The sequence below is a fragment of the Amblyraja radiata genome, chromosome 15, assembly GCF_010909765.2.
Source record: "Amblyraja radiata isolate CabotCenter1 chromosome 15, sAmbRad1.1.pri, whole genome shotgun sequence".
NCBI lineage: Eukaryota > Metazoa > Chordata > Chondrichthyes > Rajiformes > Rajidae > Amblyraja > Amblyraja radiata.
Genome location: NC_045970.1, coordinates 39,659,138 through 39,686,269, shown reverse-complemented (window position 1 = coordinate 39,686,269; position 27,132 = coordinate 39,659,138). Strand labels below are relative to the sequence as shown.

At 49.1% G+C, this 27,132-nt stretch overlaps 1 protein-coding gene across 2 annotated transcripts in view; it reads left to right on the top strand.

Annotated features, from left to right (window-relative positions):
* The window catches only part of loxl4 (lysyl oxidase like 4), a 55,005-nt gene extending 34,929 nt beyond the window's left edge, over positions 1-20,076 (top strand). For both annotated transcript variants that reach the window (XM_033034152.1, XM_033034153.1), the window contains exons 8-15: positions 2,275-2,426; positions 3,131-3,298; positions 4,398-4,563; positions 7,453-7,696; positions 12,180-12,295; positions 16,506-16,642; positions 18,064-18,175; positions 19,204-20,076. In XM_033034152.1, the coding sequence (XP_032890043.1) occupies positions 2,275-2,426; positions 3,131-3,298; positions 4,398-4,563; positions 7,453-7,696; positions 12,180-12,295; positions 16,506-16,642; positions 18,064-18,175; positions 19,204-19,274 (1,166 nt within the window). In that variant the 3' untranslated portion in view covers positions 19,275-20,076. The remainder of the gene's footprint in view (positions 1-2,274; positions 2,427-3,130; positions 3,299-4,397; positions 4,564-7,452; positions 7,697-12,179; positions 12,296-16,505; positions 16,643-18,063; positions 18,176-19,203) is intronic.
* The last annotated feature ends 7,056 nt before the right edge of the window (positions 20,077-27,132 follow it).

Below are 27,132 nucleotides of genomic sequence, written 5' to 3'. Positions count from 1 at the left end.
TCCCCCTCATCCTTCTAAACTCCAGTGAGTACAAGCCTAGTCTTTTCAATCTTTCCTCATATGACAGTCCTGCCGCCATCCCAGGGATCAATCTCGTGAACCTACACTGCACTGCCTCAATCGCAAGGATGTCCTTCCTCAAATGACACGAGAGCGTGGCCAGGGCGGTGTGAGTCTTTAATGATGCTGGTTGTCATCTTGAGGCAGCGTCTGGTGTAGATCCCTTCGATGGTGGGGAGGTCAGTGCCCGTGATGGACCGGGCAGTGTCCACCACTCTCTGTGGTCTCCTACGTTCCTGGGCGTTTTGAGTTCCTAAATTTGCTGAAAAGTGGCAGAAGGGCATGTTGTGCGTTTTGTGTGACATTGGCGACAGTCTCTGTGAGTTGGTTATCGGGCTGAAACATTGACTCAAGAACAGCAGCAGGGGAGGGGAGGGGAGAGAGTGAAGAATAATTCACTCTGCTCTCCATAAATTGTTTTGGAAGAAACATTGGAAGTAATGGGAGCAGTTTACTAGAGTCTGGGGAGGCACTAATTAAAACCCCACCGCCACACTACTGCCAGTTATTCCACATTAATCAACTCAAACAAAGGCTCCTGATGAGCTCATCTGAAGTGAGCGTCAGGAGACAAAACATTTGTGCCGTCCTGGTGTGGGAATAATATTAACATCAAGCATCGCACATTGGGGTAACTCAGTCTGGCTCCCAAATGACTCATTATTCCTGGAACCACAGCCCTTGGATACTTCATCATCTTTATTCCTGAACATTTGCTTCTCCTCTCCTATCTCACACTCTCTCCCGCTCTCCTAGTCTCCCTCCCACCCTATCCCACTCTCCCTCTCTCTCACACGCGTGCTGTCCCTCTCTCATACCTGCTCTCTCCCTCTCCCTCTCTCACACACATTCTCCCCCTCTCTCTAAAAACTCTCCCACTCTTCCTCACACATGCTCTCCCCCTCTCCCGCTCGCTCTCCGCCTCTCCCCCTCTCCCACTCCCAACCGCCCTCTCTCACACACTCTCCCACACGCTCTCTCTCCCTCTAAATACTCCCCTCTCACTTTCACTCTCTCCCTCCTCTATATATATCATTCTCTCTCTCTCTCTCACACACGCACGCGCACGCACGCACGCACGCACACACACACGCACGCACACACGCACGCACGCACGCACGCACGCACACACACACACACGCACGCACGCACGCACGCACGCACACACACACACACACACACGCACACACACACACGCACACACACACACACACACGCACGCACACACACACACACACAAGCACACGCACGCACGCACACACACACACACACACGCACACACGCACACACGCACGCACACACGCACGCACACACTCTTTTATCCTCACTCTCTTCTACCTCCCCCTCACTCATTCTCTTTCTCTCTCACTCCTCACCTGACATCTAGTCAGTGGAAAGACTAGACAAAGTGCAGTCGAAAGACTATACATGTTTACAATGAGCCGCCCACAGTGTACAGATACAGAATAAAGGGAATAACGTTTAGTGCAAGATAAAGTCCAGTATAAAGTCAGGGAATTGTTGCAGCTTTATAGGACTTTGATTGGGGTGCATTTCTGGTTGCCCCGTTACAGGAGGGATATGGAGGCTTTGGAGAGGGTGCAGAAGAGGGTCTGAAGAAGGGTCTCGACCTGAAACGTCATCCATTCCTTCTCTCCAGAGATGCTGCCTGTCCCGCTGTATAACTCCAGCTTTTTGTGTCTATCTTGGCAGAATGATGCCCGGATTACGGGGTATTGGCTACAGGGAGAATTTGGGCAGACTTGAATTGTTTTCTCTGGAATACCTGGTGGAAGTATATAAAATTATGACAGCATAGACAGTCAGAAACCTTTCTCCCAGATGGAAGCATCAAAGACTAAAGGGCACAGCTTTAACGTGAGAGGGGCAAGTGTTTATACACAGAGGGTGGGTAGTGGTGCCTGGAACGCGCTGCCAGGGGGTGGCGATGGAGGCAGATACCACAGTGGCATTTAAGAGGATTTTGGATAGTACATGGGATGAATGGGAGGGATAGGGATTCTGTGCAGGCAAGTAAGAGATGGATGTGGCACCATGTTGGGCATGGAAATTGTGGGCCGAAGGGCCTGTTCCTGCGCTGTACTGTTCCTTGTTCTCTCTGTTGCCCTCCCGGCTTGCCCCGTTGCCCAGGGTGGTTCTGGTCTCTCTGGTTGTGTGAGGGCAGTTTGGGACTGAGCTGTGTATGTTTGCCAGGCATGGGGCCCATCCACATGAACAAGGTGGCGTGCGTGGGCTTCGAGCGCTCCCTCACCGACTGCAGCTTCCACGAGGCCAGCAGCAGCTGCCGGCACGAGGAGGATGCGGCCGTCCGCTGTAACTTGCCGCGCACCGGCGTCCACAGCAAGGTAGAGTGGTCACGCATCCTGGGGGCGGGGGGAGTCGGGGGCATGGGACTGGGGGGGGGGGGGATATGTGTGTGTGTGTGTGCACGTGTCTGTATATGTATATGTGTGGGTGTGTGTGCGTGTGTCTATATACGTGTGGGTGTATGTGTGTTTGTGTATATGTGTGTGAGTGTTTGTGTGTGTCTGTCTGTATGTGTGTTAGTGTGTGCGTGTGTCTGTCTGTATGTGTGTGTGCGTGTATCTGTGTTCAAGAGTGTGTGTGTGTGTGCACATGTGACTGTATGTGATTCTGTGTGTTTATGTGTGTGACTGTGTATGTGTGATTGTGTGTGATTCTATGTGTGTATGATTCTGTGTTTGTGCGTGTAGATGCGTGCGTGTGCGTGTGCATGTACATGTGCATGACTGCATGTTTGCTGGGCCTGGGATGCTCCAGCCCTCTTTACGGTCGATGTAAACAGAGATCAGTAGATGCCCCGCGGGCCCTACGCTGGTTTATCTGTCCCTACTCACCGCCCACCGTGGACACTGACCGCTGGGAACCGGAGGAAGGAGGATGGAGGTCAGACAGACGGCTGATCAAGGTGGAGGGTTAGAGGTAGGAGCGGGGGAAGGTGAGGGCCGGAGGTGATGTGAGAGGCGGTGCGGGGATTTGAACCGCTATCACCATGCTGACCTGCCGTTTCTGCGGTTTGCCGGCACAGATCCGGCTGCGGGGAGGCCGCGTGCCGACGGAGGGCCGGGTGGAGGTCCTGGTGGAGGTGAACGGCCAGCGGCAGTGGGGCACCGTGTGCAGTACCGGCTGGAAGCTGACCGAGGCCATGGTGGTGTGTCGGCAACTGGGCCTGGGCTTTGCTGAGCACGCCATGCAGGTAGGACATCCCCTCGACCCCCGACCCCTCAGCCGACCCCCGACCCCTCACCCCCCTGACCCCTCACCCCGACCCCTCACCCACACCCCCCGACCCCTCACCCCCGACCCCTCACCCCTCAGATCCCTCACCCCTGACCTCTCTCTCCCCCTCACCCCCCAACCCCTCACCCACCGACCCCTCACTTCAAGGGCATTGGAAGAACATTTGCATCAATCTGTCTGCCGATCCAACCGAGATCTCCCTCCTGCCCCTTCCTAATCAATTATACTGCAGAGAAACAGGCCATTCAGCCCATGTTACCCATGCCAACCGGGACTGTGGACTCCCCTCCCTACCCAATTCACAACGCTGAAACAGCCCTTAAACCCAACTCATCCATGCCGACCAACATGCCCTATCTACCTTCCTGCATTTGGCCCATATCTCTGTAAACCTACCCTATCCATGTACCTGAGCAACTGTCTTTTAAATGTTGTTATAGTACCTGCCTCAACTACCTGCTCTGGCAGCTCGTTCTAAACACCTACTACCCTTTGTGTAAAAAAAAAATGTTACTCCTCGGGTTCTTACTAAATCTTTCCCCCCTCACCTTAAACGTATGTCCTCTAGCTGTTGATTCCCTTACTCTGGGTATGCAATCAAGGGTGTTTACCTGATCTATGTCTTTCATGATTTTGTGCAAAGCATAATGCACCTAATGTATATCCATGTTCCTATCTAAAAGCCTCTTAAACCCCACCGTGACATTGGGATAGCCATCATTGGGATCATTCTTGTAAACCTCCTCTGGACCCTCTCCAGTTCCACCACGTCCTACCTCGGATATGGGGCCCAAATCTGCTCACATTCCTCCAAATGTGGTCTGACCAGTGCCCTATAAAGCTTTGGCAATACATCCTTTTTGCATTTCCAGCCTTCTTGAGATAAATGCTGGCATTGCATTTTGCCTTTGTATCTGGCCATTTGCATGTTACCCCTCTCTCTCTCTCTCCATGACCACCTTGCCCCATCCCCGCTCCACTCTGCACCCTCGTTGCAGTCCAGGGTTGATCCCGGCTGTGGGAGGTGACGGGATCTTCTGTTGTTCACCCTGTAGGAGACGTGGTTCTGGCAGAGCAACATGACGCTGGAGGAGGTGGTCCTGAGCGGGGTGGCCTGCTCTGGGACCGAGCTCTCCATCCTGGAGTGTTCGCACGACCTCGGCCGAGCGGAGTGTCCGAAAGGGGGGGCAAGGTTCGCCGCCGGAGTCACCTGCACCGAGTGTGAGTGTCGGGACGTGTGGGGGTCGCAGGGTGGGCGGAGGGCCGGGCAAGCGGGAGGAGGGCATCAACCTCCATATCTCTAGTCTCCCTCTCCCCTGACACTCTCAGTCTGAAGAAGGCTCTCAACCCGAAACGTCTCTCCAGAGGTGCTGCCTGTCCTGCTGAGTTACTCCAGCATTTTGTGTCTATCTTCAGTATAATTTAATTGAGGCATTCGCATGGTTTAGTTTTGGCTTAGAGATACAGTGTAGAAACAGATCCTTTGGCCCACCGAGTCCTTGCTGACCAGCGATCCCCTCACGCTAGTTCTATCTTACACACAAGGAGCAACTCACAATTTTACCAAAGCCAATTAACCTACAAACCTGTACGTCTTCAGTGTAAATAAGTAAGCTTATTGGCCAAGTATTCACATACAAGGAATTTGCCTTGGTGCTCCGCTCATAAGTAACAACATGACATACAGTGACAGTTACGAATGTCTCAGAAAACACTAAAAATTAATAATAATAAAACATTAATGATAAAACACCATTGATCAAGCATGTGGTGGGAAACTGGAGAAAACCCACGTGGTCACAGGGAGAACGTACAAACTCCGCACAAACAGCACCCATAGTCAGGATTGAACCCGGGTCTCTGAAAGAAACAAAGTGCTGGAGTAACACAGCAGATCAGGCAGCATCTCTGGAGAAAAAGGATAGGTGACGTGATCTCTCCATATTCTCCAGAGATGCTGCCTGAACCGCTGATTTACTCCAGCACTGCATCTGTCTCAGGATCTAGTCAGTTCAGCTGAGGGCAGTGAATAATATGGACATCAGTGTCACACTGCCAGGGTATGGGCAAGGTTTAGATTAACAGGATTATGCAACTTTTATTGGCAGAGTTTGTTTAGTGGCTGTAGCAAGTCCGGTGAACGATTACAGATGGTTTCTTGGCCACCTATAATAAGTTTTAAAATTATTTATTGGTTCATTCCTCGCCCAGACAGTTGGAGGGGGACAGCTCACGCTGGTTATGTTGATCGCTGATAGAATGATAGAGTGATACAGTGTGGAAACAGGCCCTTCATCCCAACTGGCCCACACCGGCCAACACATCCCAGCTACACTCGTCCCACCTGCCTGTGTTGGTCCACATCCCTCCAAACCTGTCCTATCCATGTACCTGTTGCTTAACTGTTTCTTAAATGTTGGGGTAGTCCCTGCCTCAACTACCTCCTCTGGCAGCTTGTTCCATACATCCAACATCCGTTGTGTGAAAAAATGATCCCTCAGATTCCTATTAAATCTGTTTCCCTTCACCTTGAACCTATGCAGTTGGCAGGATATTCATGTGGAGTGTGAAGGGAATGGATCCAACACGTCATCTGTCCATTCCCTCTGCAGATGCTGCCTGGCCCGCTGAGTCTTTCAGTTCAGTCTAGTATAGAGATACAGTGCAGAAACGAGCCCTCTGTGATGTTTCGGGTCGGGACCCTTCTTCAGACATTTTAATCGAGGGGAAGAGAGGAGGGGAGGGGGGGGGGGGGCGGGATAGTGTTTGGCAAGTGATATTAGACCCATTAAGCCACTTCAACTCATCCTATCACAAACATTCCCATTTGTTCTACGCATCCCTTCCCTGTTACTGAAAAGAAACAGACCCTTCGCTTCAGATGAAGATAAACGGTTTCTCTTTCTGAGGAATGCATCGCTGATATTTTCCAGCATTTTCTGTTTTTGTTTCCGATTTCCTTCACCTGCAGTATTTTGTTTTATTTTAGATTCCATCTCTTGTTCAGTGCTCAGCTCCCTGCTCCCTGTTAGTGTGGTGCCCCATCAGTTAGCCGACTCACGAATAATTGAGGAGGTCTTCAAGTGTAGAATTCTTTGGAAAGTGGGAGATTCAACAGCGCTGTCATATGCACCAGCAATGCACCAATGAAATTCTTACTTGCTGCAATTTTACAGGCCCATTAATACAATGACACATAGATACATATATAATATTCACCGTTACAATAAATTAATAACAGCAATACTAGGTAACCATAATAGTGCACAACTGAAATCCGTAGTGCAACGAAAGACACAGTCTGTAGAAGATCACAGTTGCTGAGGTCAGTGTTGTGCAGTGTTCCAGAGCTTGATGCTTGCTGGGAAGAAGCTGTTCCTGAACCATTAGGTCACGGTTTTCAGGCTGCTGTACCTTCTTCCCGATGGTAGCAGCGAGATGAGAGCGTGGCCAGGGTGGTGTGGGTCTCTGATGTTGTCTGCCTTATTGAGGCAGCGCCTCCTGTAGATCCCTTCGATGGTGGGGAGGTCAGTACCCGTGATGGAACGGGCAGTGTCCACCACTGCCTCTGTAGACACCTATGAGTTGCTGAACCAGGCGGTGATGGAAGCAGTCAGTGTGCTCCCTAATGTACACCTGTGGAGGCTCAATAGAGTGTGAAGAAGAGTCATGAACATGAAACCTGTCTATGTCCTCCAGACATGTTGCCTAACCTGCTGAGTTCCTCCAGTACTTTATGTGTGTTTTTTTTGATAGAGTATTCATTGACATGTTGAATTTCCTCAAACTTCTGAGGACATAGAGGCGTTGGCGAGGAGAGAAGTTGGTGGGATGGGGAGGAGATAGAGCTTTGTGCAGAGATAAGGTCCATGGATAGGAAGCATAGATGGGCATCTTGGTGGGTATATGCGGGTTGGGTTGTATGACTCCATGATACTCTATGATTCTTTGACAATCAAATAGGCCTTTGATCTAAACCATTGTTATAAGGCCACAAGGGGAGTGATACATGGGTGAGTTGGGCCGAAGGGCCTGTTTCTATGCTGTATGACTGCGTGATTATGATAAGTGAGAGCGGTGGCCTAACTGACCTCTCGTTGACCTTGCCAGCGACCCCTGACCTGGTGCTGGATGCCCAGCTTGCCCAGGAGTCAGTGTACCTGGAGGACCGGCCCCTACACATGCTGTACTGCGCCCACGAGGAGGGATGCCTGGCCAAGTCGGCGGATGCCATGAGCTGGCCGTACGGACACCGGAGGCTCCTGCGCTTCTCCTCGCAGATCCACAACATCGGACGCACCGACTTCCGGCCCAGGGCGGGACGGCACGCCTGGGTCTGGCACAGCTGCCACGCGTAAGCTCCTGCCCCCCCCCCCCCCCCCCCGCCCACGAGGCCGCTCCATCACCGGCCCCTTCCCTGCCAACCTTTCATGTTTCATGGGTGGCACAGGTGGCGCAGCGGTTAGAGTTGCTGCCTCACAGCGCCAGAGACCCGGGTTCAATCCTGACCGTGGGTGCTGTCTGTACGGAGTTTGTACGTTCTCACTGTGACCGCGTGGGTTTTCTCTGGATGCTCCGGTTTCCTCCCACATTCAAAAGAAGTGCAGGTTCGTCGGTTAATTAGCTCGATATACTTGTAAATTGCCCCAAATGTGTGTGGAATAGTGTAGGTGTACGGGGTGATCACTGGTCGGCATGGACTCGGTGGGCCGATGGGACTGTTTCCACAGCCAAATAGCCGACAAAGCTGCACCACTTTGGAGTTTGGGAGGAAATCATTGCACCCGAAGAAAACCCACGCGGTCACAGGGCGGAATGTACGGCACTCGTGGTCAGGATGGAACCCGGGTCCTGGCGCGGTGAGGCAGCAACTCTACCGCTGCGCCACCACGCCGCCCCTCATTCCCTTTCATCTACACATGTCTTCTCAGCCACAGAAAACCGACACATTACCAACATCTGATTGGTCATTCAACAATATTTCACTGACTGGGTGACATTCCATTGGTCAGTTCTGGACATTTCTTTGGCCAATTAAACCACAATTCATTGGCCTGAGGCCAACTCGCCGGCCAGTTATGGAAATTCCATTGGCTGGTTAAACATTTTGTTGGCCAGATAACAATATTTAATTGACTCAGTCACATTATATCGGTCAGTAAACATTTTATTGGTTGGGTGATGTTACTTTGGTTGGTCAACATTTCATTGGCGGTTAATATTCGATTGGCTAGTAAATATTTCATTTTCCAGTTAACGACATTTCATTGGCCAGTTAACATGTCGTGAGCTGGTAAACATGTCGTTGGTTTATTAACAAGTCTTTATTGGCGTTTTCATTGTTTTGTAAAATGTTTGCTGGTAGCAGTCAGAACATTTACGATTCTGTTTCTGTTCAAACGCATGGTTGGAATCTTGACCAGGCAGAAAACAGGAATAACAGGATCCCCAGGAGTGGGGTCCAGGTCGGGATCTAATCCACGGGTTATGTGGGTTTGTATAGAGAATAACAGATTCCTGAGTGTGTGTTACATTGAGATCTAATCCATGGGTTTTACTCTTTACCGACCAAGATGCCCCATCTATGTTGGTCCCATTTGCCATGGCTGACCTAGATCCCTCTAAATCTTTCCTATCCATGTAGCTGTCCAAGTGTCATTTAACTGTGCATTCACCCTATCTATTTCCCTCATGATCTTCCACATCCCTATAAGACCATCCCTCATCCGCTTGTGCTCAAAGGAATAAAGTCCTGGCCTGCCCAACCTCTCCCTGTAGCTCAGGCCCCCGAGTCCTGGCAATGCCCTTGTAGATCTTCTCTGCAGTCTTTCCAGCTGACTGACATCTTTCCTGTAGTAATTACCCAGGGACACACACCCCGCCACGCAGTTCGATAACTCTCCAACAACAGAACTTCTTTAGGAAAGATTGACAATGGCAATTCTGAGAAGCTTGTTGATTGCATGCTCCCTGGCTGTGAACAATGTTGCTTGTGGGAGCCATTATCCAAGGCTGGGCCCAGGCCAGTCACTGCTCTTTGCCAAGTACATTCCATTCCACATCACGTCACTGCCTGCAAGCCTTCACAAAGGGAAAATCCTGGATTCCTGCAACGTTTTAAGAGTCACAGAGTCGCACAGCACTGAAAACCTGGCCAACTGGCCAACATGCTCCATCTAAGTTTATGGTATCAGAGCAGAATTTGGCCATTTGGCCCATCGCATCTACTCCACCATCCAATTATGGCTGATCTATCTTTCCCTCTCAACCTCATTCTCCTGCCTTCTCCCCAGAACCCTTTACACCCTTAAGCCCCAGAGTTACTCACGAATTCTCCCGAGTTTTCCCCTTGATTCAAATTTGGAGAATGTCCATAGCAAGTCCGTAGGGGTCCGTAGATATATCGTAGTGGCTCGTAACGGCAGCCGTAGGTACTCGGGGCATCAGGTAAGTTGGGACGTTTTTCAGCATTTTTCAGCATTTTTCAGCATTTCCACGTTGTGAAAAATGTCCACAAGTAAACAAATAGCCCCGAGTAAAAATAATAGCCCAACAAGGAGTAAAATAAATAGCCCGAGTACCTACGGCTGGCTATTACTGTAATTCTCCGAGTTGAATCAAGGAGAATTCGTGAGTAACTTGGGAAAGTGGGACAGGGGCTTTACTAATCAAGAATCTGTCTAATCTCTGACTTAAAAATACCCAATGACTTGGCCTCCACAGCCTTCTGTGGCAATGAATTCCACAGATTCAACACCCTCTGAATAAAGAAATTCCTCCTCATCTCCTTTCTAAAGGTACATACCTTTATTCCGTGGCTATGACCTCCGGTCCTAGGCTCTTCCAATAGTGAAAACATCCTCTCCACATCCACTCTATCCAGGCCTTTCACTATTTGGTTTCAATGAGGTCTCACCTCATTCTTCTAAACTCCAGCGAGTACAGGCCCAGATCAATATATGTTAACCCAATCATTCCTGGTATCATCCGTGTAGACCGCTGGACCCTCTCCAACGCCAGCACATCCTCTTCAGGTATGGGGCCCAAAACTGCTCACAATAGGTCAGTGGCCGTGATGGACCGACCGGGCAGTGTCCACTGCTCTCTTAGTATCCTTCATTCCTGAGCGTTCGAGTTGCCGAACCAGGCTGTGAAGCAACCGGTCAGTGTGGTGTCTACTGTACATCTGTAGAAGTTTTATAGATTCTGAAGAAGCTGAAACTTGGCCCATGTTTGAATTTGAGTTTAGTTTAGTTTTGTATCACGTGTACCGAGATCTTATTGTATAGTAACCAGTCAGCGGAAAGACAATACATGATTACAATCGAGCCATCCACAGTGTACAGATACATGATAAAGGGAATAACATGAATAATGTATAGTGCAAGATCAAGCCAGTAAACTCCAGTAAAGCCAAGTCCGAAGGTCTCTGATGAGATAGATAGTAGTTCAGGACCGCTCTCTAGTTGTTGGGAGGATCATTTACTTGTGTGATAACAGCTGGGAAGAAACTGTCCTTGTTCTCCAGAGATGTTGCCTGCCCTGTTGATTTACATTTGAGTTGCAGAAGTAGGCCGTGAAGCTGCTGGTCAGTGTGCTCTCCACTGTAATCCCGAAAACACACACTTCCTGCGGTGTAGCTGAACTGTGGAACTGGGCCAGGGAACGAGGGCCGTGGAGGCAGGTCGTGCTGCCAGTAAACCACGGTTTGAATAAGCCACGGCCGGCAGAGTGTTTGGAATACTTCACCCGTGAGAAATTTCTAGGAACAGGCGGAGTTTTCCTGCCAGATATTAATTCCCAATAGACTGTACATCAGCATTCTAGTAACTTTATGCCTTCGGCTTGACAACTAGGAGCACACCCCCCTTCACTCCCCCTCACTCCCCCGGCACCTCCTGCAACGGCTGCTCTCTGAGAAGTCTCTTAAAAATTCTTCAAACTCCGTCATGCCCACTGTGCAGATATCCTTGTGAGACCAACTCCGGGTAGGAGGCAGAGAGAGAAGGGGGTGGCTGATCCCATTAGATAACGGCTTGGGGACCGACTGAAGCAGCTTTGGGATAAAGACACGGTAGGCTGTGAGGCAACTGGTTATTGGTCTGGAAATCACGGCCCGTCTACAGCTCTGGCAACTCCTTACAACATATAACATAGAGCATGGTACAATGAACATAGAACATACAACATAGTACATGGAGAACATAGAACATAGAACATAGAATATAGTGCACATAGCACAAAACAACACAGAATATAATATAGTACATATTACGTAGTGCATAGAACAAAGTGCAAATACGTTCATAACTTATAGGAGCAGAATTAAGCCATTCGGCCCATCAAGTCTACTCCACCATTCAATCATGCCTGATCTATCTTTCCCTCTCAACCCCATTCTCCTGACCTCCCCGTATCCTTTGACACCCATACTAATCAAGAACCTGTCAATCTCCGCCTTAAAACTACCCAATGATGTGGCCTCCACAGCCGTCTGTGGCAATGAATTCCACAGATTCACCGCCCTCTGGCTAAAGGAATCCCTCCTCGTCCACTTTCTAAAGGTACGTCATTTTATTCTGAGGCTGTGCTGCTCCCTGGTCCTAGACTCTCCCACTAGTGGAAACATCCTCTTCACATCCAAGTGAACATGAAACATAGTGCAAATAACATAGAACAGTACAGAGAGGAACAGGCCCTTCGGCCCACAATGCCTGTGCTAACCGTGATGTTGAGAGCAGGGTTGGTCTTGCCTCGGTGCAGTGGAAGCCACGTTGTATTGCATTTGTTTGTCCACCTTCGCCATGCTCATCCCTGCGGCGTTCCTGTCTCCACAGTCACTACCACAGCATGGAGGTGTTCACTCACTACGACCTCCTGACCCTCAACGGGAGCAAGGTGGCCGAGGGTCACAAAGCCAGCTTCTGCCTGGAGGACTCGGATTGTGAGAGAGGTAGGTTTCGGTTGGGGGAGCTGGGGGGGGGGGGGGGGGTGAGGGTCTCCATTAGCCATGGACATGGGAACAGCTGGCACAGCGGTAGAGTTGCTGCCACACAGCGCCAGAGACCCGGGTTTGATCTGGACCACAGGTGCTGTCTGTACGGAGTTTGCACGTTCTCCCTGTGACCGTGTAGTTTTTCTCCATGTGCTCCAGTTTCCTCTCACACTCCAAAGACGTGCAGGTTTGTAGGTTAATTGGCTTTGTAAATTGTCCCTAGTGTGTGGGATAGTGTTAATGTCCGGGGTGATCGCTGGTCGGCGCGGATTCGATGGGCCGAAGGGCCTGTTTCCACCCTGTAGCTCTAAAGCTTGCACGGTGCAGAATGACCTCATCAGATTCCAATCTACCCCACTCGTATGATGATGTAAGGATTCCAACCCATATGTTCACGTTCATAAACGGTTGGAGCAGAATAAGGCCATTCGGCCCATCAAGTCTACTGCACCAGCAATCGTGGCTGATCTATCTTTCCCTCTCAACACCATTCTCCTGCCTTCTCCCCATAATCCTGACACCCGTACTAATCAGGAATCTATTAATCTCCAACTTAAAAACTTGCAGATACACCACCCTCTCACAAATAAATTCCTCCTCATCTTCTCTCTAAAGGCACATCTTTTTATCCCAAGGCTATAGACAATAGACAATAGATGATAGGTGCAGTAGGTAGGCCATTCGGCCTTTCGAGCCAGCACCGCCATTCAATGTGATCATGGCTGATCATCCCCAATCAGTACCCTGTTCCTGCCTTCTCCCCATATCCCCTGACTCCGCTATCTTTAAGAGCCCTATCTAGCTCTCTCTTGAAAGTGGCCTCTGGTCCTAGACTCTCGCACTCTAACCAGACCTTTCACTATTCACTGTTTCAATGAGGTTCCCTGCATTCTTCTAAACTCCAGTCAGTACAGGCCCAGTGCCATCAAACACTCATCATATGTTAACCCAATCATCGCTGACATAATTCTCATAAACCTCCTCTGGACCCTCTCCAACGCCAGCACATCCTTCCTCAGATATGGGGCCCAAAACTGCTCACAATATTCCCAATGCGGTCTGACTGGTGCCTTAAAGAGCCTGCGCATTACATCCCTGTTTTTATAATCTAGTCCTCTTGGAAGTAAATAGCATTCACCGTCCTTACTACCGATATGTGAACCCCCCCCCCACCCCCCCCCCTCATGTTATGACGTCTTTGGAAAAGTATAACATTGGAAAAAGTGGAGTGGCTGTAACCACGGCAATGGTTGACTGGGTGTCTGTGGAGGGTTGTGGTTTCCTCTGCTCTTAAAGCCGATCCCAGATGTGCCCTGGGAACAAGGGACTGCCTGTGGGAGGGGGGCCGTCAGTGGGAAAGCGTTGATGTTAGACTGTCGGGGCATCTCCGGGAGACACACACAGCCTGGGACAGTCTGGCGATGTGGAGGCTGCTTCCTGCACAGACAGCGGAAACCAGGAGATCGACCCACCCCGAACCCAGACCGTGCAACCCAACCGTCTCCAACAACAAGCAGAGCTTCCCAGCAGCCCACACATTCCTCTGCACAGCCCGCTCAGTGGGAATGTTCCTGCTTTATCTCTCAGCTCACCATGACATCGTGGCCATAAATCTCGTTAAGTAGCAGAACGCTCCTTATTCTGACAAGGGTGCAGAGAAGTTTCTTGTGGATGTTGCCAGGACTCGAGGGCCTGAGCTATAGGGAGAGGTTGGGCAGACTAGGACACATTCTTGGAGTGCAGGAGGCTGACAATAGACAATAGGTGCAGGAGTAGGCCATTCGACCCTTCGAGCCAGCACTGCCATTCAATGCGATCATGAGGGGTGATCTTATAGAGGTGTATAAGATCATGAGAGAAGTGGACTGGGTGAATGCACAGTGTCCTTTACCTAGTATAGAACGAGTGCTGAGAACATTCTTTATGTTTGTCTTTCCGCTGACTGGTTAGCACGCAACAAAAATCTTTTATCTGTACCTCGGTAGGTGTGACAATAAATAAACTACTAACTTCTGAGTTTTTTTACTCCACAGATTCCAGCATCTGTAGTCTCTTGCGCCTCTAAACAGAACCTGCTGGGGTTACTGCCCATCAAAACCTCCACACCCTTGCCTGTGTTCACCGATTACCTGCCAGGCTTTGTCCAGCTTTCTTCCCCCTTCCCCACCCCCCCCCCCGCCACCACACAATCACTTAAGCACCACCTATCTCACGAGAGTTTTCACAATCTTGGCCTACAAGTAATTTGCCTGCAGTTTTATTGATTGTGACAGAGATGTTATCACTTTGTAGAGAATATCCAGAGCCACAGACATGAACTTGCTGTGTGCGTGCACCGTAATCAGTTACCATCTGCAGTAAACCCTCGCAATAATGGACCTTTATATAGCGGACACAAAATGCTGGAGTAACTCTGCGATTCAGGCAGCATCTCTGGAGAGGAGGAATGGGTGACGTTTCGGGTCGAAGCTGCAATGGGTGAAGAAGAAGGGTCCGAAGAAGGGTCTCAACCCCGAAACGTCACCCATTCCTCCTCTCCACAGATGCTGCCTGACTCGCTGAGCTAGTCCAGCACTGTTTTTTGTAGAGTGTAGTTTAGTTTATTACTGTCAGGTGTACCAAGGTACAGTGAAAAGGTTTTGTTCGGGTGCTATCCACTCATAGGCTACACATGATTATGATCAAGCTGTCCATAGTGCACAGATAAAGGATATATTTAGTGCAATATAAAGTTTGACTTAAGACAATTCAAACATCTCCAATGAGGTAGACGGGAGGTCAGGACCGCTCTCTTGTTGGTGATCGAATGGTTTAGTTGCTTGATAACAGCTGGGAAGAAACTGTCCCTGAATCTGGAGGTGTGCGTTTTCACACTTCTGTACCTCTTGCCTGATGGGAGAGGGGAGAAGAGGGAGTGACTGGAATGAGACTGGTCCTTGATTGTGTTGCTGGCCAACCAAGGTGTAGATGGAGTCAATGGAAGGGAGGTCCTGGGCTGCATCCACAATTCTCTGAAATTTCTTGTGATCTTGGGTGGAACTGTTGCCAAACCATGATGTGATGCATCCCAATCATATGGTTTCCACGGTGCATCTGTAGAAGTTGGTGAGAGTTGTTGGGGACATGTCGAACTTGCTCGGCCTTCTAGGGAAGTAGAAGCATTTGTGTGCTTTCATTGATACACAGGCAATAGGTGCAGGAGTAGGCCATTCGGCCCCTTGAGCCAGCACCGCCATTCAATGTGATCATGGCTGATCATCCACAATCAGTACCCTGCCTTCTCCCCATATCCCTTGATTCTGCTGGCCCCAAGAGCTCTATCTAACTCTCTTCTGAATGCATCCAGTGAATCAGCCTCCACTGCCTTCTGAGGCAGGGAATTCTACAAATTCACAACTCTGTGTGAAAACTGTTTTTCCTCATCTCAGTTCTAAATGGCCTACCCCTTATCCTTAAACTTTGGCCCCTGGTTCTGGACTCCCCCAACATCGAGAGCATGTTTCCTGCATCTAGCATGTCCAATCCCTTAATTACTTTATATGTTTCTAGAAGATATCCTCTCATCCTTCAATATTCCAGTCCAGTCGTTCCATTCTTTCATCATATGACAGTCCCGCCACCCCAGGAATTAACCTTGTGAACCTATGCTGCACTCCCTCAATAGCAAGAATATCCTTCCTCAAATTAGGAGACCAAAACTGCACACAATAGAAACTGGTGTGGTCTCACCGGGGACCTGTACATTGGGGGGGGGGGGAGTCAGTCACTGTGTATATCGTAGTGACTCAACAACCTCAATGGTTCAATGTGGCTTTTCTTGTCACATGTGTGATGTGCAATCGAACAGTGAAATTATTTTCTTACAAACAGTCCAGTAAAGTGTTGCCACACCAAAGCACATCCCAGATTAGCAGTGTGCAGAAACAGTCCACTGATCACGCACGCACGCATGAAGCGCCATGTTTTTGCCCCATTTACAAAGTCCAGTCCGTGCTCTAGTTGTTGCGAGTGGTGCCTGATCCAGGTGAGCCCCAGGCTGCAGCGGGGCCTCCAGTCGTCGCCTTCCTTGGACTCCACGTCACTCTGCTTGCCCTGGATCTGGGATGTCCTCTGTTTGAAGTGGTGAACGGGTGCTAACCACACACTCTCCCTCTTCGCCCACCCGCAGGGATTTACAAAGAGTACGCTTGCGCCAACTTTGGAGACCAAGGCATCAGTGTGGGTTGCTGGGATCTGTACCGGCATGATATAGACTGCCAGTGGATAGATATCACAGATGTTAAACCGGGAAACTATGTCTTCCAGGTTAGTAACCCTGCCCATTATCAATCGCCCAGTCTGTACTCAACATTGTACTTGTTGTTATAGAGTCATAGAGCGTGGAAACAGGCCCTTCAGCCTAAGTGAAGGAGCAGCATGATGGTGCATCGGCAGAATTGCTGTCTTCCAGCACTAGAGACTTGTGTTCGATCCTGACTATGGGTGCTGTCTGTATGGAGTTTGTACATTTTTCCTGGGACCGCGTGGCTTTTCTCCGGGGGCTCCAGTTTCCTCCCACACTCCTAAGACGTGCAAGTTTGTAGGTTAATTTACTTCAGTAAAGATTGTAAATTGTCCCTAGTGTGTAGGATAGTGTTAGTGCACGGGGATTGATGGTCGGTCTGGACTCGGTGGGACGAAGTGGTTGTTTCCATGTTGTATCTCTAAACTAAACACAGAACTTGTCCGCATTGACCAACATGCCCAATCTACACTAGTCCCACCTGCCTGTATTTGACCCATATCCCTGTCAACCTTTCCTATCCATGTACCTGTCCAAATATCTCTTAAATGTTATGATAGTACCTGTCTCAACTACCTCCTCTGGCAGCTCGTTCCATACACCCACCATCCTTTGAGTTAAAAAAAGTTGCCCCTCGGGTTCCTATTAAATCTTCCCCACCCCCACCCACCTCCCACCTTAAAATTATGTCCACTGATTCTCGATTCCCCTACTCTGGGCAAGAGCATTTACAGAGAAACATAGAAAATGGGTGCAGGAGTAGGCCATTCGGCCCTTCAAACCAGCACCGCCATTGAATATGATCATGGCTGATCATCCAAAATCAGTATCCCGTTCCGGCTTTTTTCCCCATATCCATTGATTTCCTTAGCCCTGAGAGCTAAATCTAACTCTCTTGAAAACCCAATCTATTCCTCAAGTTACCCTTAACTACAGCAATGGTGCAGCGGGTACAGCCACTGCCTTACAGCAGCAGGGGCCTGGGTTTGATCCTGACCTTGGGCGATATCTGTGTGTGGCGTTTGCACGTTCTCCCTATGACCCAATGTGTTTGAACAAGGAATTTCATCGCACCCTGGTCAATAGATTCATCTCTTACATTTTTCAAACGGGACATTGGCCGGCTTCTCTATCATTGGAGATGGATGATGCCTGAATTATCCACCAGCCGCTGCCTCACAGCGCCAGAGACCCGGGTTCGATCCTGACCACGGGTGCTGTCTGTACGGAGTTTGCACGTTCTCCCTGCGAACTGGCGGGTTTTCTCCGGGTGCTCCGGTTTCCTCCCACATTCCAAAGACGTGCAGGTTTGTAGGTTAATTGCCGTCTATAACATTGTAAACTGTCCCTAGTGTGTGTCGGATAGTGCTGGTGTACACGGGGTGATTCAGCGCTGTATCTCTAAACTAAACATCTGAATTCTCACCTCTCTCTCCTGCTTCAGGTGCACATTAACCCCAACAATGAAGTGGCGGAGTCTGACTTCTCCAACAACATGATGAAGTGCCGGTGTAGGTACGACGGCTTCCGCATCTGGATGTACGGATGTCACATAGGTACGCATCTCTCACAGTGACGGGGACTAGGGTAACTGCACCACCTCACAGTGTATCGGCACAGTGGCACAGCGGTAGAGCTGCTGCCTTATAGAAACTCAAAGCCTTGGCTTGCAATAAACTTCTGTACCTCTTACCTGATGGTAGAGGGGAGAAGAGGGAGTGACCGGGGTGAGGCTGGTCCTTGATTATGCTGCTGGCCTTACCAATAGAGTCAATGGAAGGGAGGTTGGCTTGTGTGATGGTCTGGGCTGCGTCCACAATTCTCTGCAATTTCTTGCGGTCTTGGATAGAGCTGTTCCCAAACCATGCTGATAAATGGATAGGAGCTCAGGACCGCTCCTAATCGGTGATAGGATGGTTCAGTTGCCTGGTAACAGCTGGTAAAAAAAACTATATTCAAACAAGAGCCAATATATTGGAGCCATCTTTAAACTACTCGTAGTGAAAATGTTGTTTTGAAGCAAATATCTATTTAAATTCTTCTAACAAATATAGACCAGAGTTGGTTGCAAAGTAAAATTGGATTGAACAATTTAGTTTAGATTAGTTCTTAATTCTTACCTGTCGCAGCTGTACAAGCACATTAAACATAAAAGCAGACAGATAAAAATGTAAAGTGATCAGTGGTTCGAGGTGAAGCAGACTGTGATAGTGTGGACTGGAATAGGCAGTGGGACTGAGGTGCATGGTAGTCTGGTTATGAGTGAGATTGGATGCGTGTGTTCCTGGCAGTCCTGGGGATTTGGGGATGTATGTCCAATCTCCTGCCCTCTGTTAGTGTGGGAATGGCTCTCAACATCTCTGATGTCGATAGACACAAAAAGCTGGAGTATCTCAGCAGGTTTGGCAGCATCTCTGGAGAAAAGGAATAGGTGACGTTTTGGATTGAGACCTTTCATGAGACTGCCAGCACCTGCACATGTCTGATGTTGGTCTCTGATGACCTGGCCTCTGTTCGTGAGGGAAGCTTCCCGATGTCACCGGGGTGATCTCCAGTTCTCTAACGCCTCTGTCTCTTCTCTCAGGGGATGCCTTCAGCACTGCTATCGAGGACCAGTTTGAGCATCAGGCTGCCCTGGCCGGCAACATCTCCTAGCCGAGCGATGGCCCTCGGTGGGGATACCACCCACTACCTCCGACCTCCTGCCCAACCCCCGTCTCTGCCTCGACCCACCGTGCTACACCCGCCGCTCCAGTGGACAGCGAGGAGGGAGGCTGGCGGTGGCTGACTGCCGCCCGTTTATCCATTCCAAACTCGTGGTCGCCTGGGGCGGTGGATGGGAATCTGGGCTGGGATGAGGCGGGTTGGGATGGGATGAGATGGGGATGAGGTGGAATGAGATGGGGTGGGAAGGAATGAGGAGGGATGGGATGGGATGGGGGTGAAACTAGAACTTTGGGTTTGAAATACATTAAAGCCGACTGCTGACATGTTCATCTCACCCAACGGAATCAGGAGCTTGTAACATCCCACAGTCAAATTGAGCATCACTATACCCCTCACACATGTTCCTGAATCCCCAATACCCCAGTGCCCACAATATCCTCACCCAGGCCCCCAGTACCCCACAATTCCATACCTCTTCCTGCTACCCCAATACCCAGTGCTCATAATGCCCTCGTCCAGTTCCCCCCCCCCCCCCCCCCCCCCCCCCCCCCCAAGTGCTAATTTAAACCCTCACCCACCCTGTGTTTGTGTTTTTTTTTAATATTATAAATAATCGGTCCGTATTGGGTCTAAGACCTCCTTTACCTGCACATTTAATTATTTGAGGATAGACAGAAATGCTGGAGAAACTCAGCGGGTGAGACAGCATCTATGGAGCGAAGGAATTAGGCAACGTTTCGGGTCGAAACCCTTCTTCAGACATTATTTGAATTATTTGAGGATATTTTTTCAAAAGATCTATAAATATATATGTACATAAATATAAAATATTATACAAAAGCGAATGTGTGTCTGTGGTGTGTTTAAATCTAATCCTTGTTCGAATAGACCGTCATTACTGCCGTTGCTTTATCCTTTGGCGAATTCTCTATCAAAAGTTGCTTGGCTAACAGTAGAGCAGCGGGTAGAGCTGCTGCCTCACAGCGGCAGAGGCCTGGCTTCGATCCTGACCTTGGATGCTGCCTAAGCTGAGTTTGCACGTTCTCCCAGTGACCGCATGGATTTTCTCCGGGTGCTGGGTGCTCTGGTTTCATCCCAGAGATGTGCAGGTTAATTGGCCCTCTGTAAATTACCACTAGTGTGCAGGGAGTGGATGAGAAAGTGGGATAACATAGAACTGGTGTGAGCGTGTGATCGATGGTTGGCCTTAACCTGATGGGCAATACAGTACAGAAACACGCCCTTTGGCCCCACAGTCTATGCTGAACAAGTTGGCGATACTAGACTTGCCCCATTTGCCGACATTTATCCCATATCCCTCTAAACCTTTCCTATCCATGTACCTGTCCAATTGTCTTTTAAATGCTGTTATGGCGCCTGTTTCAACTACCTCCTCTAGTAGCTCGTTCCATGTTTGTAAGAAAATAATTTCACTGCGCGTTAGCACTTCGCACGTGTGATAATAAAAGCCCCATTGAACATTTTTCCAACATCAAATACAGGAAAAGGTGGGATTTGCAGGAAAAAATACCGATTTGTGCACAGTGAGCTGTTCGCATTGGGATTTCTTTTAAGTGAAAGAACACAGGAATGCCAAGGGAAATGGCTATTTCCTATTGCGTCGATGCATTGCTTCATACTCGCTCCTTCGGAAGCAGTGAACCCACCAGTAACGGGCTGGAGCCCTGATCAAAGGCAGAGGGTGGGTCGGCAGAGTGAGCCAGAACAGGCGGCAGCTTCTGCTGTTTACCCGTGGAGCCCATTTATACGTTCAGCGGCTGATGGCATTTCGGACGGGCCGGCTGCTAGCCTCCTGCTCTCTAAACCCTGCCAGCAAAAGGGTGAAGGCTTTGCTTTGCCCGTTTGATCTTGCAGTCGAACCTGATCAAGCGTGCTGGTTTAGGGTGGAGTCCTTCTCACCGAGACCACTAATGAAACAGCTTCCTGCTTCACTCTCTTTACAAGTGAGAGAGGTTGCTCTGTTTAACGTACCTACCCTTGGAGACCTGAACAAAATGCTGGAGCAATTCAGTGGGTCAGGCAGCATCCGTGGAGAGAATAGACAGACTGTTTCACGTAGACTGCTCATTGAAAAGATATTTCCTTATCCGACAGCTCGTTCCATACACCCACCACTGTGTGAAAGAGCTGTCCCTTTTGGGTTCCCGATAAATCGTTCCCCTCTCACCATTCCCATCCTAGTGTGTAGGGAGTGGATGAGAAAGTGGGATAACATAGAACGATGGTACACAGAAATGCTGGAGAAACTCAGCGGGTGCAGCAGCATCTATGGAGCGAAGGAAATAGAACGATGTTGGGGAAGTCCAGGACAAGGGGTCACAGTTTAAGGATAAAGGGGAAATCCTTTAGGACAGAGATGAGAAAAACATGTTTCACATAGAGAGTGGTGAGACTCTGGAACTCTCTGCCACAGAAGGTAGTTGAGGCCAGTTCATTGGCTATATTTAAGAGGAAGTTAGATGTGGCCCTTGTGGCTAAATGGATCAGGGGGTATGGAGAGAAGGCAGGTACAGGATACTGAGTTGGATGATTAGCCATGATCATATTGAATGGCGGTGCAGGCTCGAAGGGCCGAATGGCCTACTCCTGCACCTATTTTCTATGTTTCTAACTGGTGTGAACCTCAGTCTCAATTGCTCCAAGGAATAAAATCCTAGCCTGCCCAACCTCTCCCTGTGGCTCAGGCCCTCAAGCCCCAGCAACATTCTTGCAAATCTTTCCAGCTTCGTGGCAACCTTCCTGCAGATATACATGTGGTGACACATACCCACTCCACAGAGATCACCACAAACAACTTCCGTTTGGAGATTCTTCCCTGGTTTTGTTTATGGAATCTTATTGTCTAGTCTGCACTTTATTCCCCACGTTTCCCGAGGACTTTTCATTGTCTGAATGAGATCATTTCTGGCCAGCTGCTAGTATTATTTCACTCCTATACACTTCACTTATACCTCAATGGTCCAATGGTTGTTAATTGTCACGTAGGCATTGCACAGTGAAATTATTTTTGCATAGCTCATACATGCACAGGTCACCATATTTTGGCACCGTTTACAAAAGTAAGAATGCAAAGTCCGGTCCACTTGCTAGATGTACTGGAGTGGCCCGCGATCCAGGTAAGCCCCAGGGCCTTCTCCGTCGCCCTTGACCGGCCCGGCCCGACCCACCAACTGATGTCCCTCTCCTCGCCCGGCCACCTCTGTGTCCCCTTGTCTCCTTTTCATCTCTAGACGTTGTTACTTACTCCACCCATCTGCAGTAAAGGACAGTTGGACACGTACAAGGATAGGAAAGGATTAGAGAGATAGTGGACAAATGTGGGCAGGTGGGACGAGTGCAGATGAGGCATCTTGGTTGGTATGGGCAAGTTGGGCTGAGGGGCCTGTTTCCACGCTGTATGCCTCTAACCAGGCCTTCACTATTCGGTAAGTTTCATAACATTACAGCTCCAGCGTTTATCATTATTTCCACCCATCTGCCAAACGCCCCCTCCTTGTATCCACCGATCACGTGCTATGCTTTGTCCCATCCCCCACCTCTCTTTCCCAACTTTCTCCCTCCTACCCAGTGTCTGAAGAACGGTCCCCCCCGACCCGCTGAGTTTCTTCAGAACTTTGTGTTTTGCACCAGATTACAGCATCAGCAGTTCCTCGTGTCTCCAAAAGCTGTGATTCTTGTTCCAGCTGTTAAGCTGGAAAACATATGCTCTGAATTCAACCCCTTCTTTTCCTAGAACTCTTGGCAAAAAAAAAAAAGAGTAGGCTGGTTTCTCTGAGATCATCTCTGAGGCAACACACTCCTGCTGTGTACGTGAACCAATATCAGCAGGTCTTTTTAAAATGCACGTGCTAATCGAGAGAATGATTTTAATCTTTAGAGATACAGCTACAGCGCGGGCTACAGCTCCATGCCCTGGCTTCTGTCCACCGAGTCCACCCCGACCAGTGATCACCCCGTACAGTACCACTATCCTGCACACTGAGGCCAATTTTTTTTTTTTTTTACCAAAGTCAATTAATCCACCTCCAGTTTAAATTCCATCTGGAATATTTTGGAGGATCAAGAAACCTAGAACCAAGAATCTACAAACTTGCATGTCTTCGGAGTATGGCAGGAAATCGGAGCACCCGGAGAAAACCTACGCGGTCACAGGGAGAACGCCTATAAAAAAACTCTGTACAGGCAGCACCTGTCTGCAAGATTGAACCTGGGTCTCTGGCGCTGTAAGGCAGCAAATCTACCGCTGCGCCACCGTGCCGCCCTCATTCATGATCACTTAAATATTTAAAGACTTAAAATATGTAAAGATTAAAAGGAGTAACCATGTCTTTTATTAACCCCTTCATTCTTGTAATGCCATTCAGATAGAGAGAACACAGAACAGTATTGCCCAGGAACAGGCCTGTCAGGTCACTATCTGTGCCGTGTGCAATGTAAGACCAACTCTTATCTGCCTGCAAATATTCCTTCATTTCAATTATAAGGTAGTGAAGCTATTAGAGTCATACAGCATGGAATAGGCCCTTCGGCCTAACTTGTCCATGTTGTCCCAGATAGAGCCAGAGTGTCATACAGAACGGAGACGGGCCCTTACCCAAGCCAACCAAGATTCCCACCTGCCTGAGTTTCGACCATATCCCTCTAAACCTATCCTTTCCACATGCCAGTCCAAGTGTCTTTGAAGTGTTGTTGCAGTACCTTCCTCAACTACTTCCTCTGGCAGCTTGATCCATGTGCCCACCACCCTCTGTGGGGAAAAGTTGCCCCTTTGTTTCCTATCAAATCTTTCTCCTCTCACCTTAAAATGTTACATCTGCAGGTAGTAAAGATGGAACAGGGAGCAAGTGTGTGGCTTTACAATACCAAGCACAGATTATATTACAACAGACTTATCTACGACATTCACATCCCGATAAATATTTATTTTAAAAGTCTAGAGGAAGAAGTAGCAGTTTGGACATAGTATGCTATATAAGGTGTTGACGGATCTCGACGTTGCAAGGGGCTCCAAGCAGGCTTGTTAAGGAGGTGGGAGCAGATTTGCAGTTGTTTTTCTAGGTCAGTGATTACTTACTAACAAAGATCCGGATTGTCTTGGCCAGAGCACTGCAGAGTGCTGAGGCTCCTGTACCCTGCTTCCGATATTCCTTGTAGTCATAGTCATACAGCACGGAAACAGGCCCTTCAGCCCAACACGTCCATGCTGACCAAGATGCACCATCTACACTAGTCCCATTTGCCTGCATTGGTCCATATCCCTCTAAACCTTTCCTATCCATGTACCTTTGAGACTTTAGAGATTCAGTGTGGAAACAGGCCCTTCGGCTCAATGAGTCCGCGCCGACCAGCGATCCCCATACACCAGCACAGTCCTACACACTGGGGATAATTTACAATTTTTACCAGAGCCAATTAACCTACAAACCTGTACGTCTTTGCAAATTGGGAGGAAGCTGGAGTACCTGGAGGAAACCCACACGGTCACAGAGAGAACGTACCAACTCCATACAGTACCTGTAGTCTGGATCGAGAATGGGTCTCTGCCATTTTAAGGCAGCAACTCTATCACTGTACCAAGTGCCTCAACTCAAAGTCCAGGACCACGTGCGGGCGCTGTCCCTCACTGTCAGAGCGCATGTACGATGATGCTGGTGATCACGGGCCTATCCCAGCAGCCTACTCCTGGTCAAAGATCTTATAGCGGCTCCGCTATAAGATCTTTGGTCCTGGTCTTCGAAGGAGGAGGTGTGGAGATCTCATGCTTCTTCCTGTGGTTCGTCCTTGCCTCGAGAGGGGTACTGAAGGTGGCTTGCTGGCAGCTCAGCTTCAGGCTGTGTGTGTGTGTGTGTGTGTGTGTGTGTGTGTGTGTGTGCGTGTGTGTGTGTGTGCACGCATGTACTCGAGTGTGCATGTATGCCATGCAGTCCCTCATTGTCTGTGGGCATTAAGAGATTCTGGCTTGCCCCGGGCACTCAGTCTTAGCCTCGGGTAGAGACGCTGGCTGTCCAGTGCTTCTTTTCACGGCAGTCCAGTCTTGACCACACGGTGACACTAGTGCTCAATCCTGTCCCAATGGCTCAGTCTTCCTCACACCTGCAACAGGGGAACATCTAGATGGGAGGTAGCCTACTTTATCTTCTTTCCTCGCTGACTTCTTCTTCTTCTTCTTCTTCTTCATAAGTTCATAAGCTATAGGAGCAGAATTGGGCCATTTGTCCCATCAAGCCTGCTCTGCCATTCAGTCATGGCTGGTCTACCATTCCCTCTCAACTCCATTCTTGTGCCTTTGCCCTGTAACTCCTGACGCCCTTACTCATCTTCTCTTCTCTTCCTTCCACTTTTTCTTCCGCTTCTTCTCTCTTACCCTCTACTTTTCCCTGTCTGTCTGTCTCTCTCTTGGTCGGAAGCCATGGTTTTACAGAGCAGGCTGACGCTTCAAGTGGCCAGCCAATGATGCCGGGGATTGTCAGCCAGTTATAGGGGTCAGAGTGACCTCCAAGGGAGGGGGCGCTGTCACACCTGTCTTTGCCTGGCTGATCTCAGTGAGATGCCTCCATGATTGGAAGCCCAAGAGTGACTACAATCTACACCCCCTCATCATGAGGATTGGTGGGGCACCAACATATGAGCTGCTTGCACTTCCATCCTGCCTTTCACAATCTCAGGGCATCCCAGAGCTCTTTACAGTCAATTAAATGTTTCTGAAGTTGTAGCCACCAATTAGTGGACGATCGAGCTCTCTCAATGTGATATTGACCAGTTAATCTGTTTAGAGTGATATTGATTGACGTAAGGATATCAGCCAGAGCACTGGGAAGAACTTCTCTGCTCTACTGGAAGTAGTCTTATGGGATCAAATGAATCAAGCTCTTGAACACTGTACACCAACAATCAATACCTCAGACACTATGATCTTGTATGGACTGTGTCTATGGTTGCACAATGGACTTTGGTTTTGCACTATTATGGTTACCTGGTATCAGCATTATTAATGTATTGTATTATTGATTATTATCTATTTATCTGTGTGATATTGCATGGGTGATGTGTCAGTAAAGTTTTTAATATAGTTTATTTTTGTCGTATGTACCAAGGTACAGTGAAAAGCTTTTGTTTATGTGGTATCCAGTCAAAGAAAATAGCCGAAGATAGACACAAAGCGCTGGAGTAACTCAGCGGGTCAGGCAGCATCTCTGGAGGAAAAAGGATGGGTGACATTTCGGGTGGGGATCCTTCTTCAGGATGAAAGTAGGGGGCGGAGGAGGGGTGGGGGGTGAAGAGCTGGAGACGAGAAAAGTCCAGGACCAATCAAGGGCGGCCACAAACGAACTCAGGCACAGGGGGACCATGAGCGGCACATAATACTCCAAATGCGGCTTAACCAAAATGCCCGGCAGGTGTCAAGTAGTCTATGCCTCTCATAACTTTCGATACTTCTATCAGGTTTTCCTGCATCTTCCGGCATTCCAGAGAAAACAATCCAAGTCTGTCCAACCTCTCCCTGTAGCGAATACACTCTAATCCAGATATCATTCTGGCAGAGATGCTGCCTGTCCCGCTGAAGTACTCCAGCTTTTTGTGTCTATCATTCTGGTAAACCTCCTCTGCACCCTCTCCAAAGCCTCCATATTCTTCCTGTAAGTTCTCCCCAGAACTGCGCGCAATACTCCAAATGTACTTTAACCAAAGTAATCGCAAGCGGTTGAATGTATAAACTCCACACAGACAGCACCCGAGGTCAGGATCGAACCCGGGTCTCTGGTGCTGTGGGGGGTAGCGGCTCTACCAGCTGTGCCACAATGCCGCCCACTTGAAGATGGAAGGA